Here is a 14,167-nt window from a genome sequence, read left to right as displayed (position 1 = left end):
AACAAAGCCAGAGTGCGCACTCGCTTGGAGAGATACATGTGCTGCCATCATCGCGTAGTACATGAAAATCATGGTTAGTCATTGACGCAAGGAATCGAAAAAAGAATCCACCAATGATATTTTGTTTTAGGTAAAAAATGAGGGAAAAATTATGATAGTTTCTAGTTTGATTTCAAACAGATTTTCCGTGCATGAACGGAAATTATAACTATGCGCTAGGAACGAGTAGGAAGTAATTAGTAACTTATTCCAAAACATGTTTTACCCACTACTTTTAGTTAAATATAGAATAATAATATAGATCTTTATTGTTATGTTATTATGAATTAGGAATAATTGTTTTAATTATACATTCTTACGAATGAGAAGACGAAACATTGTATTGTGATGGTGTTGTCTCGAGTACTGTTACTAAGTTATATAAAGTTGGTACTTCTGACACAAATGTCACTACCAAATTCGAAAACGCTTAAAACTACATATGGTGCTTTCAGATACAGTAAATTCGTCGCAGAGAAGAAACTTCTGACGTGCCATGTTCTTCTAAAAAGTTTAATATGTTCTTCATTGCTGTAATGCAAATACAATTATTATAATTATAAAGTAAACGTAATATCTGTTTATTAAATTTAATATTATCCTAGTTCTAATGCAAATATTACCTCGTTTATCCTCGGGATTCATGAACATGTTCATAATCGAGAAACGTTTCACTTCACTAAATGACTTTAAGAAATTATTCAGCAGTTTTGTGTCATTAGGAGTGCAAAAATGCCGCTCTAAGCATTGTAATATAGTACTGAACATATTTCCCTCAAGTTCGTTGCCTAAAACTGAAATAATTTATTCAAAAAACGAAGATTTCAAAATTACATTTTGTACTACTAATACAGTGGTACTTCGACTTATGAACTTAATTAGTCGAAATTCGTCGAAATTCGTGTTTCGAAACCCAGTTTTCTATTATATTATAACTCAGGATTTTAAAAGCATCGCGGTTCGTTTCTCGAAATTATGTTCGTATCTAAAGGTCAAAATGGAGTACCAAGAAAGTTCATATGTAGAGCGGTTTGTAAGTCGAGGTACATACCACTGTATAATTTATTATCAATACGAACTTGAACCTAATTTATCGACGTTCAAAGATCGCAATAACTGGGCGTGTATCTCTAAGTCATCATTCTTCAATGACTGCCATATACGCATGAATTCGTAGGAGGTTTCAATAGTACTAAAATTCTGCAATTATGAATTTTTATGTTTAACTTGTTTTCACTCAAATTACTAGAACCGTACCTTAGAAATATATTTTTCCGATTTGCAAGTTTTTCTTTCATATTTATCATCTTGAATTTTTCTTGGAGTCGATGCTACATCAAGTTTACAATTTTCATTTGACTTTTCAACATTCAATTTGTTAGTCTCTGATGTTTTATTACTATTTTTATTGAAATTATTCTTATTCAAACTTGTTCCATTAGAAATACTTTTATTTTCTTTAGGGTTATTATTGCTAAATTCACTGGGCAATTCTTCGATAATGACTGAACTACTTCGTTTAGAGGGCATTGGATAAGAAAAAATTGATTTCGGATTTTCAAATGATGGTGAATTCGTATTTCTTTGTGTTGAATTATACACTTTGTCAATTAAATTTTTGTTCAACTCTGGTCTTTTCGAAACGTTAGTTTCAACTAGCACTTTTTGTTTGTTATCATTTTCAAGGCAGTAGTCCCCCTTGAAGTGTGGCCTAGGTCTTAAATTTTTCGACGGTCCAGGAGCTCTGTCGCAGTAACATATACTACTTTCAATATTTACTTTCGATTCAGATTGTTTGTTATAATTATTATTTTCTTCGGTTTTCTTATTTTGTGTTCCTTCATCTCCAGTCTCGTTTTGTTCGACAATAACCATTCTACGAATGCCATGATCTATTATGTTAAGTTTAAATTACCTTTTTATACACTTTCTTACCTTACTTTCTTAGAGTCACAAGGTTTTCTCAATTTATTGACTCCAGCTATAGCACTGGAATTTGTCGGTTCCAATTTTAAAACAGTTTCATAGTCAGCTAATGCCTGGATATTAATGAAGTATTCGTTTTAACGGTGTTTGCTATAAAATTTGTATACATGAAGAAATCAGTTGGTATTTTGATACCTCGGATGATTTTTCGAGATGTTCTAAAGCTACAGCACGGCGGAGTAAAGCTTTTATGTTCATACAATCCGCGCTGAGAACAAAGTTACAATCCTTGAGGGCGTTTTCGTAACGTCCAAGTTTGATAACTGAAAACACGCAAATAAATGACCTTCAATGCTACTAATTTTAATGTTGAGATGATTATTCTTACTATACCAGAAGCGGCGCCCTGTCTCGAAATCCGAGAGAGAAGGGCTGAGGGGTTTTTAACGGATAGACACAATTTGTGGAGTCCCACACTACCGTGCACCAACATCTGCACGCGTGTGTGTAATGCATTTTCCCCTCATTAAAAAAAAAGAGATAATTATTCTTACATGTTATCGCGCGATTATTGTAAGTGGTTATAGCCGAGTCTATTTTTATGCTAGTATTATAATGTTCAAGAGCCTCTTCGTAATCTCCAACCTTGAAAGCCTCGTTTCCCTTTCCTCTTTCTTGATCCGCCATGACGTTCAATTCGGTCCCGGTTAATGACGCTAATAAAATCGTGCACGCGCTTCTTTAAAACTATTTAATTAATGAAATCACATTTAATATTCGAAACAATTAGAGGATCACTTATAATCGGCCAAGACGAAATTAAACGATAATTCAAAATTACTCGAAACCATTTTGATATTAATATTCTTTCATCTTCATATTTGGCATTTAATCGATAGTTTTATGTATTTTTTTAGAAAAACATAATCCACTAATTGTTTTTACTTGCATGTTTTACAACTCACATTTATTAAGAATTGTTTCCTTATCGAGTGTCTTTTTTTGAAACGATTCCTTTTGCTTTTGTTGGAATCTTTTAGCTTCAGTCCGCTTTTGCTCGTCTCGTATATCAATTTTACTTAATTCGGTATCAACGTCGTATCTATCCCATGCAGCATAATCGCATGAGGATATTCGTTTTGTCTTATTGCTGGTTTTCGAATGTGTTATTGTATTTTTCTAATGAAATTAAAAAGCATACTATATTTAAGCTGTACCACCCAGAATGAGATTTATATGATATTGAATAATAAATATAAATAAAATATAATAAAACAGTAAGAGAAGACGTTATAATATGAAGATACTTTTGCAAGATTCTCCTTAAATTGCCTGATATCCGGTTGAAGAATAGGTTCCGTTATGACGGTACTTTTTCCTTCTTCGAGATCTTTCTCTCGAGATTGCATTTCGGACATCCAGCGATTAATATCGGTATCAATCTCTTTACAATCGTTCGGATCTAACACGTTACGTGTTAAAATAGGTTCAGACTTTCTTAGAATTATACTCGTTGGCTTAACAACGGCCAGACGTTCTTCTGCGTGTCTCGTTAAATCTGGATAAAATCCCTCTTCACCGGATCTATTATTAAAACATCGCACGTGCAATTAAGTGCAATGTGATACTTTAATAAGTTGTATATAAAAGAAAAAAGTAATTTATTGTATTCCGTTATAAATAAAAGTTGTTACAGACGGGATAAATATTAAAACACTTCAATACAAATGAGAGGGAAGAAATTTTATAATACCAACAGTAACATTTGAAAATTTCATTTTCCAAAAATTCGGAACCGCGTCGAATTCTAATTTTCACTTACCGCAGTATAATTACAATGCGCTCCAACTTTTTCGCATCTGTGCATTCGGAAATGTATTCGTACGAAAGATGCTCAACCGGTATATCGTATCTTTCGAGCAAGGATTTCTTGCCATGTTTCGCGACGTGAACAAATTCTGTGTCGTTTTCACCCATGTTATTAAACAAAAAATATGACGTTCGTGTGACAAAAGGTTTCGTCTGTTAGAAGTCGCTTAATAACGTTACCATGGACACCAAACCGAATTATCAATTTCGTACGGTTTATCTACGAGGATAGTGACTCGACTGGTAATGTAGGGAGGCTTCCTTATGATGCGTTTCCAACGAAAGTTTGGCGGAGGATATGCAGCGACGCGTGCACACAACTTGCCTGATTATTCATAATACACCATTCGGAATGATACCTAAACTTTTGTTAGTTTAAGACCCTTATGCAAACCTTAAATAGATGGTCGCTAATTAGACCTCCATGAACAACGTCCACGTCTTACAGGCGTATCCTAACAACGTATATCAATCAATTACAAAAATCAATCCTAATCCTAATATGAACTAATAATTGCAATAAATTAAATGAAAAAATTGACGAAAAATACAAAAATTTCCATACACACGTGAAGCGAGGGCTTCAATGTTGATCTCCACCATAACATTTAGGCCTCAACCTGTAGTTCACCTTTATCAGGGATGACGGGTTCGTCGATTGTTATCTAAAATTATCATCGATGAGAAGCGTGTTCGATCCGATAACGATAACCCGATAATTCGAGGCATGGCACCTCGGACGGGGCAGAAGTTATTGTGCCTGTAAAGAGAAAAGTATTCCCGTAGCTATCTGTAGCCGTGGACACGCGCTTGCATACTAGCGCTCGCGCATCGGTCTCCGCTTACCTGTTAACACGCCAGTCACCTTGTAGCGTGGAGCGGTACGCCATGCCGTGGTCGAGGCGTGCAGTGGGCAGACTGGAGAGTGCATATTAGACAGCGCGAGGCGCTCAAGCTCGAGCATTCGCCGGCGAGCGCTCGGTGAGATTGGTGCCAGAGGTGTTTCCGTGTGTCGTGTTCGGGTCGCTCGTTCTCTCGTCCGCGTATATTGTCGTCCGTGAATTTCGTCTCGTCCTGTATTATTTACTGCCACGGTATAACGAAAAAGATACGTGGGAGACTACACGACATACGTGGAATTCTTCGTTGAGTGAATTTCTTATCGATCGTAGATATCAGGTATTTATTTATGCGTGATTTCGTACGTTCGTTACGTCAACTCGTATCACATGTTATTATTGCGAGGGGGATCGACTTTTTTGTACAAACATGGGCCACGTTTGTGTGCTGTTTAATGTTTGCATAACATGGTCGACCTTCTGGAGGTCGCGCCGATACGAAATTCAATGGCTCCCTGTCCCATACACTTGAATTACCTTCGAAAATCTTCCTCCGACGTGATCGTTTGTACAAACGATTTGAGGTTAAGCTCTTCTCGCTTGGCGCGTCAGTATCGTACTACAATGTGTGCATCTGTCATCCACGGCGTACGATAAACCGTGATAAAGTGTTCAACGTGTAAACAAAGGCCGATTAGCGCGTGTATTGTTCGCGGAGGAAGCACTGGCTTTAATTGCACACGTTTTGCCGTTCGTTACTCTATAAACATCAACCGTTCACGATTGTTACGCGGTGTGTTTTAGAAACGGTCGATTCCAACTTCGTGCGGATAACGGAATGTTTCCAACGGAAACGTTACGCATTGAAATTTTCCAAACAACAATGTGACCCGTTGAACGATCAAATCAATTAACGTTATCTAATCTTGTGACATTAATTGCAAGTAGTGAATCATGTAAAGTTGATATATGAATCATATACAAGAATATCGGTAAACCAGTTCACAAACGGAACGTGATACTTTTTTGAAATTCGAATTTCGCGGTATAACACGATACACGCTTGCTTACAAAACACACGCGTATATTTTCATAAAATGCATTTAACTAATCGCTGTACCTCATTTATCCGAGGCGAATATGGAACATAAATAACCGACGTGGACCCGCTAAAAAATTTCTCTAAATAATATTCCGTCGCTCGTTACAAACGCGCAAGGTGTGCGCGCGCAGCAGCGAAGACGTTCAAGCAGTACCCGCAAAAGAGTGACATTTGAAGCAAAGCCCGTTAACGCTGTCTGAATCAACGCTGTCCGCTTTAAGCCCGCAGTTACGATTTCTCGTGGCTGATCTCGTTCGACACGAAAATCTGTGGGCCGGAAAGATCCAGCGAAAGAAAGAAATTCGAGCGGCGCGACGCAAGAATTGCGAGAGAGCACGTGGGCGGTGCTCGGAGTCTAGTTCTCCGCGCCGGTCGCTTCCAGTATTCGTCTGCCCGTCCGAGGGAGCGAGTGGCTCTTCTGTTGGTGCGCGCGCGCGCGCGCATGGTACACGTCTAACCTTCTTTATTCTTTTCTCCTTTTCGTAATCCGAACGGGCGACCGACGTTGGCGGCGCCAAGCGAGAAGAGAAGATGAGGAGAGGGAGGCCGTCGACCCGTTATAAATGGAACTAGCAAGACAGCATTTCTTGAATCGTTTCTTGTGTTATTATTCGCAGCGTGTTGGCGCGCGGGCCCGCATGTTTTCCCGCGACGCGACCGGAACGCCGCTGTACGCCGACATTTAACAGCCTGTGGTCCGGAGAAGTTGCAGTCTCGACAGCTATGCAGCGAGTACGTGGAAAGTGAAGTTTTCGAGGGGAACAAAAAAGAGAAATCGCGCGAGCGAGAAATCGGGGGACAGAAAGTGGCGTTTTCAACAGACGCGACGAACAGACGAGTGCGCGACGTTCGTCGGCCGAGGAACTTTCGGGCGCGTACAGTGCGACAGGTCTCTCGACGTGCGATAGAAACGAAAACCGGGACGCGCCGGAAGTGAACCGGTGTTCCGGAATCGCGTGTGTCGAATCGGTTGGAATTGTTCACCGGTTGTTTCGGGGGAGATGCTTCAATTGGCTGTGACGATTCGTCGAGAGGGCTGCGAACGGTCGGGAGCAGTGAATCACATTTAAGCGACGTTTCGAAAGAACGACGCATCTAAAAAGGTGGCTCTTACTCAACAGAGAGTTTATCGCGCCATTGAAGAGCGTGCGCGGAATGAACGTCGCGGGTTCGAGTACACCGCGAGCTGTCCCTACGGTTCGAGGTGATTAGTGGAAGCGGAACAAGTAACCAACGTTACCGGTGCTACTGGTTGCTTTACAGTCCGAACAAATAGAGGGTTGACAGAGGAGCAAATAACACAGTCATCGATCGTAACCCGATCTTTTTTATCGTCGTTACAAAATCGTTGACTCGTGGTGCACATCGGAAGCAGAAAGTAGGAAAGTTTTCTCTTCTTTATTTTTCTTTTCTTTTTTTTATTTTCTATCGAGTTTATTACCCGCGTGCAGGAATATTAACGCGGCAGTGTTTCCCGAGGTTCGTATTGTGGCGCGCTTGTGTTCCTCGCCCCCGCGTCGGTTGATCGTATGCGCGCGTGCGCGATGTAAATGGACCTTAATGTCGTTAAAACGAAACGAACGGCGCGCAGAGTGAAAAGCAACGCGAACAGTGTCAATTGGAGAGTATATAATGTGCAAGCGAGGCTCGGATGACACCTAACATCTACGTCTGATGACAAACGTCAACAGGATCAGGGTGGTCGTCCTCGGCGGCCCCAGAGTCGGAAAGTCAGGTAACTTGAAAATTATTTGAATTTTTTCTTTTATGCTGGTCAACGCGTCGGCTCAGTTGGCGCCATCATTAACGGTCCTCGGATATTTTGAATTGTGGCTGACTCGAATGACTTACGTTTTTCCACGGTGTACAAATATTTATTTGATTTATCGCTCACTAGATTTTTCCTTTTGAAAAATACTGAAGAATTTTCTAATGGCCGAGTGGTAAATCGCGTAAACGACCCGTTCGAGGTTAATATTCGCGGAAGCATAATAGCCGAGAACGTGTAATTTGAACATGTTTTCTTCATTCCCTGCAAAACCGATATATCCGATTCTACTTGCACGCATAAAAATATTTTCACTCGCGCGTAAGAAAACAAGTTTCCACGAAGTGGAAATTCTTTCCTTTGTACTTTATTTTATTGCATGCCGGGGATTCCCTATAAATCATTATATAAAAAAAATTCGGCGTCCGAGTTATTTTTATCGTAATCTCTCATGCATTCTGATACGAAAATAATAACTGTTCCTAAACGTGGAACACTAAACTAAAAATATAAGAAGTAAAAGAAAGAGTAAACAACTGGGATAGAATATTTATAAGAATATTTTTATATTTTCAATTTTGCAGTATTTTATCATTTTAAGCGGGAAATTTTCATATTTAAACTTTTCACTATTCGAATTACAAATTTCATTTTTACGCGGTTCATGTGAACGAGAATGTGTGTTAAACTTACGAATTATGGAAAAGTACATGCCAACGGTACGAATGGAAACATATCGGCGAGGTATTAATTATTATGGACGGTACTAATATTGTGTCATGTAAAGCGTGTAATTTCTGCACGTCCATCTAATACCCCAACGACGGATTGAATGAAAGTGCCGTTAAGATGGATACGTATAGTCTTTGGTATAATACGGTGCATTAGTTAGCTCCGACAGTCGTGCGACGCGTACAAAGCGAGTAAATGAAGGCAATAAGATAGTTCACCGCCCTCGAATTAATCCTATTAATAAGCCACAGAACCGATACTATGAATATAAATGTAATTTCTCTGTTGTACAGATATGTAGATGTTTTTTCCCATTTAGAACGCTATTAATAGTGTATTTTTGCGGCTAATGGTATGCCATTAAAGCTATTAACAGTTTTTGCAAGAAAGTACGCCGAACGGGAGAAGAAAAAAGTTACAATTCTGTTAGTTCGCACTTTCTACGAAGATTGTAATGGAGGTTGTAACCAAGAAAGGAGCTTTAAAACCTTTTCTTAAGAAGAAACGTTTTAATCTTTCCTCCATTTGTAATTTTATAAAGAAGTTTCTTTTTGGATTTACTTTTCTTGAACATATACACTAACGATATTTATTTCTTAAGTATATTTTTTAGGAGAAACAATTTTAAAGTAAGTTATTTTCAACTTTAAAAATGTTTAATTTTAAGAATTTTTAGTAACAAGAAGATATAGAATGTTGCAATTCACTCAAGTGAAGCCGTTGAAAAGTAAAGTGAAAATCTTATTTATATAATTATTCAAAGCATAAAAAATTGTAGCTCTGTTAAAAGACACAATAAAAAACAGTTATAAATCTTTTATTTTGAATTTTCTATGGAAAAATAATTTCATCACTGTATTTAAGAGTATAACGATCGATATGGACTAATGTGTCTCATGATGAAGTTTTAATGGATGCTTTTACAAAATTATAAATTGAATGATTGATCTTTTAAGTACATTATCTGATCTAATTACCGCTTTTATCCTATCTATATTATCATTTAAATGCTAATATTAATGAATTTGAAGATCCGATCTTCAGATTATCTTAAATCTTAAGTGTTATTGAACATTGATATTTTATAGTATGTAATATATTTTGGTAAGAGCTTCTATTCTTCCTTAAGGTGTCTTTATTGCCACTGAACGGTTTTATTAATTCACTCGATTTATAGTAATTACATGTAGTTGAGGCTTGAAATCTGTATATTAATACTAAGACCTAATTTTCATACGTCTAACAGAATAATAAATGATTAATTAAACATAGTGTTTCATATAATATGTCGTATTCAGTTCTATATTGTTTGAAATTGTCTTGATAAGTATATTTATACCAATATTAATTTGTTTCAAGTTTCGTTTTCGAAAATTTATTTGACACATTGAAAGGAGTGGTTACCTCTTAACATATTTGTCTGATCATCACTAGTTACTTCTACTTGTATTAATACTTGTTTAAAGCGACAGTGATAGTATTATTTACTTTTCAAGATAATCCTATATAAAGAGTTATTTAGGACATTAAAAGTTAATATTATATTATCGATACATTATCAGTATTGGTTACAAGTAGAAGTAGTTGGGAATAGTCAGACACATTAGCAAGTGTATTTTCTTCTTTGACTCATAAATCGAGACACATTCACGACGAAGACTGAATATTAAATTTGAAACATACGAATACTACTTAACTCGTATCAGTAGAAGGAAAATATTATTTACTACTTATAATTATTTAATATTTTCGGTACATTTACCCGTTGCCCTTGTTAGTCGCGAAACAAGATAGATTGGACAAATAAAACGAATGTATGCATTGAATGCATAAAAATTCGCGACTCAATTATAATCAATAGCAGAATGTCGCACATTTCGCTTAAAATATGAATAACAAACGAAGAACACAATTAGTTACTACAACAGAATAATTACTCTATACTTAGGAAATACAAATTTTCAACTTCATAGTTATTCTATGCATCGATAATACCGTTAACTCACTCGCCCGCACACAAAATAATCCTACAATCCATAAGCACACAACATATACCACATAAATCAACCCAATTGTTCGCATCTGTCCCGAAACAAGATCAAATGCAAAATTCGATTCGAACAACTCTCGAATACCCAGTTCCGATATCCATACACGTAATCGCAGCACACCGCGACCTAAAAATATGCTCTCACGCGGTGTCCACAAATCCGAAGATACAAGTTTAGAAGACTTATACCCCACAAATCCAAGAATACCGAACGTATTTCGGTTTTCGTAGCACGAAAATCCGAAAATACGTTCCCGCCGCGATCACCGGTTTTCATCGTCCTCGGGCGAGTACCAGCGAGTTGCGTTTGATCGGAAAGCGGATATTCCAGGCGCGCGCGGGGGGAATCCGTAAAAGTCGTGAGAGAGCCAGTGTCCTGCTGGGTATAATAAGGACCTCCGTGGACGTTATCGGATATCACATGAGAGTGGTCAGCAGGTCGTTGAGCTACGAAAAATCTGTGCACGGCAGCGGCAGGTTGTGAGATCTGGACATCCGATACATCCGCTCTGTTACCGTGCGCGCGCGCACGCAGAGCTTACGCACCGGCGTAATGCTTTCCTCCCTTATCGGCTTCCGGCGAATCAGTGTTTCCACGCTTCCCGGCACTGGGGAATAACGAATCGCCGGCTGGAATCGAATTAGCGGAATCCCGTCGGTCAGATGGCGACAGATTTTTCACCGCAACTGCGGCTGCTGCCGGCCAAGTCTTCTTTCTAATTGGAATTGCTCGGCTCGCTTTGTTCCCTGAATCCGACCGGACAGAGATTCTTTCGACGCGGCGCGAGTAAATTAACCACTTTGCGCGCCGGACGTTTCTTTTCGCGCTAACTGGTCGCCGGGAGACTTCAGCTTGCGCTTTGACCCCGCGGCGTCCCTGAAGTAATCTGTATTGAGGAGTGGGAAGGGTTGAAAGGGAATTTCCTTTGTGGTACATTGTTCTGTGGATGTTTGAGCGGATAGGGGAAATTGAAGGGGATTGGGAGGAGTGTGATCGATTAACTAGTTAGCTGTTCTCTTTGGAAAGTGTATCTTATTGTGGTATGTCTACGTAATCATGTCTAGAAATAATTTAAAAATTTTCATTCTAGTAATGTGTACTTATAAAATTGGTTGTTTTGAAAATGAATATTCCTTTGACTAGTTAGCTACTTTTGGATGAGTGCACTCGTCATAATAGGAAACCTTGTTTTTTCTTCGTGACGAGTATACTCGTCAGAAACAGCTGACTGGTTAATAAATTCTTTAATGTCTATGCTAGATTATAGATGAGTTTAATAATTTTTCGGTGTGTAATGGGTTCTCAGGAATTAATATGTTGTGTCATTTAAGAGGATTCGTGGCATTACGATTGTAATCGTTGTTTTTGCCGAAATGTGGATGAAAAGGTTCTTAATTCTCATTCGTTGATTCTGGATGGAATATTGAACAGTACTTTCGTTGCTCGATAGTTTTATTCGCATATGAAATAGTAACTAGTTACCGTAGTTACATGAATTTCATTTGGAGATTCATAACAATGATCATGAAAACTAATTTGTAATTGAACCTAATATTACATTTGTATCGTTGTCAGTTATGTGGAATCAGGTTACGTCTCTCGTTTATCTGTTTCATATTGTTAGTATTAGAAAGGTAATGGGAATAACTATTTATTGCAATATCTTAGTTAAAATGCGCTGAAGGTAGATCGCGTTATTACTCATATTGTTGTGGAAATGGTGTGCACCGTAAATTGGACACTGCGAATTGCAAATCTATTCGAAACACGTGGCACACATCTTCGAATGGAATCATCCGATACTTTGGAAACTTGCGATACATCGCGAAGAACGAAACCTGTTTAATAAAAATGGATATTGAGATCTGCGGAAGAATAGTGTAATTCTAGAATCTTCGTAACAAGACTTAGATGTTTTCGAAGGAAATTACGGTGCAGATAAAAGAATGATCAAGAAGGGAAGAAAGAAAGATTAAAGAGAATACTGGACCGATTCGCGAAGAGTTTAAGATTAAATCAAAACGGCGAGCTTGATCAACGCTCACCGAACGTCCCTTTATCGCGTCTCGTACAAGCGCACACGCGTAAACGCGTAAATTGCGCGGACTAATTACTAACGATGCCCGCAAATAATAAAACACAACAATTTATCGTTCTAATCCCCCGCGAGTGTGTAAACCGCGAAGGTATCCTTGATGAGAATTAATAAATTCGATTAAATCCCTTTAACCGCTGATATAAGTGGTTTATTAATCTTGCTTTTATGAAACGGTCCACAAGTAGGAGCGGGGTCCGCATAAAATTTCGTAATCTACTTATTACGCGGCGACGATAAAATTCGGTTATAAATACGTAAATAGAGTTTCGCGTTGGAGCGTAAAGGCCCGGAGTGGTTTTGCAGAGAATGCATTAATAGAAAAGCTCCTGGAAGCGACGGGAACGTCGATGATTACGGTTCGGGTCATTTATCTGCGTTAACGCCTATTGAAGCGGCAATTGGAAGCTGGTGGCGCATTTCCATGTCGCGCGAAGTATTCATAAATTCATTTCGGCCAAACGACCCGCTTTATTGCCAGCTCGGCAAAAAAGTACGGGGCAGACGAGAAAAAAAGTAACGCACCGCCTTTCGTTCTGCATCCACGTGATCGTTATTTTATATTGCTCGACTTCTCCATCGCGTCTCATCTTATTTTTACGATCGTTTCGGATTCTTCGTTCCTCATTTAACCAGAAAATAGATACCGTTTGGTAAATTCATTCATGGGATTTTAATGGGATCCGTGTAACGTGAGTTAATTGAATTAAAAAGTCCTTTTTTTCTTTTTCCGCCGAAGAAAATTGGCTTTTGTGAGCTGAGTCGCTTGAAGGTTAAAAGCAATACGCCAGTTTGCCTGATTGAACTTTCTCGTACAAAGTGTTTGTATTTTAAGAGCACTCGGCGCGTACGGCAAATTAAAGGGAAATTAATTTTAATGCGTTCCTTTGCAAAATTATGCCGTTGTGTTGATATATGTCGTATGGAGACAAATTCTGTAAGGAAATGTGATGTTCTTTTGGCGAGTGTGTTGTAACGTCACCAATTTTGCGGTTGGAAATGCTTACATACACGATCATGAATAAAAATGATTAAAAAGTATTTTTTGATTGTAGTATGTTAAACTGAAATGTACATTGTAACATCTTATTATAAGCTGCTATTTGGTTTCCTATGAAACTTTTAAAAATATTGTTTAAAATTGTGTAAAACAGATAATCTATCAGTATCAAAATTTAATTGAATTTCTTCTAATTTTGTTGGATAATATAATAAACAAATTGTTGTAGTTTATGTAAATTTACATCTCCATAAAAATATCTCAAGAAACTCGTGTTAAATCAAATTTAATTTCTTCTTGGAACAATCCAGTAAATTAAAAATACAACGAAAGTGCATTATATTTGACTAACATCTGTATTTCATTAATGCTTCCAAAACTTTCGTTACAACTTCGAATTTATTATTACATTTCAAGAATCACTTGTACAAGATGTTTAAGAAAGATGATAGAGACGTTTAAGAAATACTGTAAAGCGAAGATTTATTAAAAATTCCGTAATTGCATACACAGCATACATAAAACGGAGACAAAAGATTTCGAGCTCGGTTCTGGAATTTTAAATCGCGGTGCACATTCGCGACGCGAGCCGCTCGTAAATATTCCGCCAGTTGTTTCAATATTTTACAAGGGGTGCGCTCGAGTCAGCTCGAATTTTTCTTCTCGACGAGAGACACAAATTTGGTGCCACACACCGATACGCACGAGTGCATCTATTTGAAGGAACGATTGCACGCTCGCGCGCA

General features: G+C 38.1%; 2 protein-coding genes across 8 annotated transcripts in view; one reads left to right on the top strand and one right to left on the bottom strand.

Moving 5' to 3' along the window:
- Positions 1-316: 316 nt before the first annotated feature.
- Spag1 (Spag1 axonemal dynein assembly factor) lies at positions 317-4,808 on the bottom strand. Of its 6 annotated transcripts, none has more exons than XM_031988917.2 (12): positions 4,681-4,808; positions 4,400-4,594; positions 3,788-4,289; positions 3,273-3,549; positions 2,931-3,144; positions 2,520-2,681; positions 2,161-2,288; positions 1,975-2,078; positions 1,297-1,915; positions 1,119-1,239; positions 663-833; positions 317-570 (listed from the first exon to the last, which is right to left on the bottom strand). In XM_031988917.2, exons 3-12 carry the CDS (start codon positions 3,940-3,942, stop codon positions 491-493), a joined length of 2,031 nt encoding a protein of 676 aa, XP_031844777.1. In that variant the 5' UTR covers positions 3,943-4,289; positions 4,400-4,594; positions 4,681-4,808; the 3' UTR covers positions 317-490. The 6 variants fall into 6 exon arrangements, with proteins under 6 accessions (XP_031844777.1, XP_031844780.1, XP_031844783.1 ...); XM_031988920.2 differs by having other exon boundaries at positions 1,125-1,239; XM_031988923.2 differs by having other exon boundaries at positions 4,229-4,289.
- A 55-nt stretch (positions 4,809-4,863) lies between these two features.
- The window catches only part of LOC116432294 (ras-related and estrogen-regulated growth inhibitor), a 109,402-nt gene continuing 100,098 nt past the window's right edge, over positions 4,864-14,167 (top strand). Inside the window, exons 1-2 of one of the 2 annotated variants that reach the window (XM_076373318.1) lie at positions 4,864-5,013; positions 6,393-7,510. In XM_076373318.1, the coding sequence (XP_076229433.1) occupies positions 7,450-7,510 (61 nt within the window). In that variant the 5' untranslated portion in view covers positions 4,864-5,013; positions 6,393-7,449. Of the gene's footprint in view, positions 5,014-5,220; positions 5,258-6,392; positions 7,511-14,167 lie in introns of those variants that run through there. The other variant, XM_076373319.1, reaches the window with a different exon arrangement.

Source organism: Nomia melanderi, chromosome 13 (genome assembly GCF_051020985.1).
Source record: "Nomia melanderi isolate GNS246 chromosome 13, iyNomMela1, whole genome shotgun sequence".
NCBI classification, from domain to species: Eukaryota; Metazoa; Arthropoda; class Insecta; order Hymenoptera; family Halictidae; genus Nomia; species Nomia melanderi.
The sequence above is the reverse complement of the archived record's forward strand: the minus strand, read 5'-3'. Positions and strand labels throughout refer to the sequence as shown.

Excerpts from the sequence above, each read along its gene's own strand:
- Spag1 (XM_031988917.2), bottom strand. The coding sequence starts at position 3,942 with ATGGGTGAAAACGACACAGAATTTGTTCACGTCGCGAAACATGGCAAG. Across the intron at positions 2,079-2,160 it reads ATCTCGAAAAATCATCCGAG|GCATTAGCTGACTATGAAAC; the intron begins GTATCAAAATAC and ends ATTAATATCCAG. Across the intron at positions 1,240-1,296 it reads CGGAAAAATATATTTCTAAG|AATTTTAGTACTATTGAAAC; the intron begins GTACGGTTCTAG and ends TCATAATTGCAG.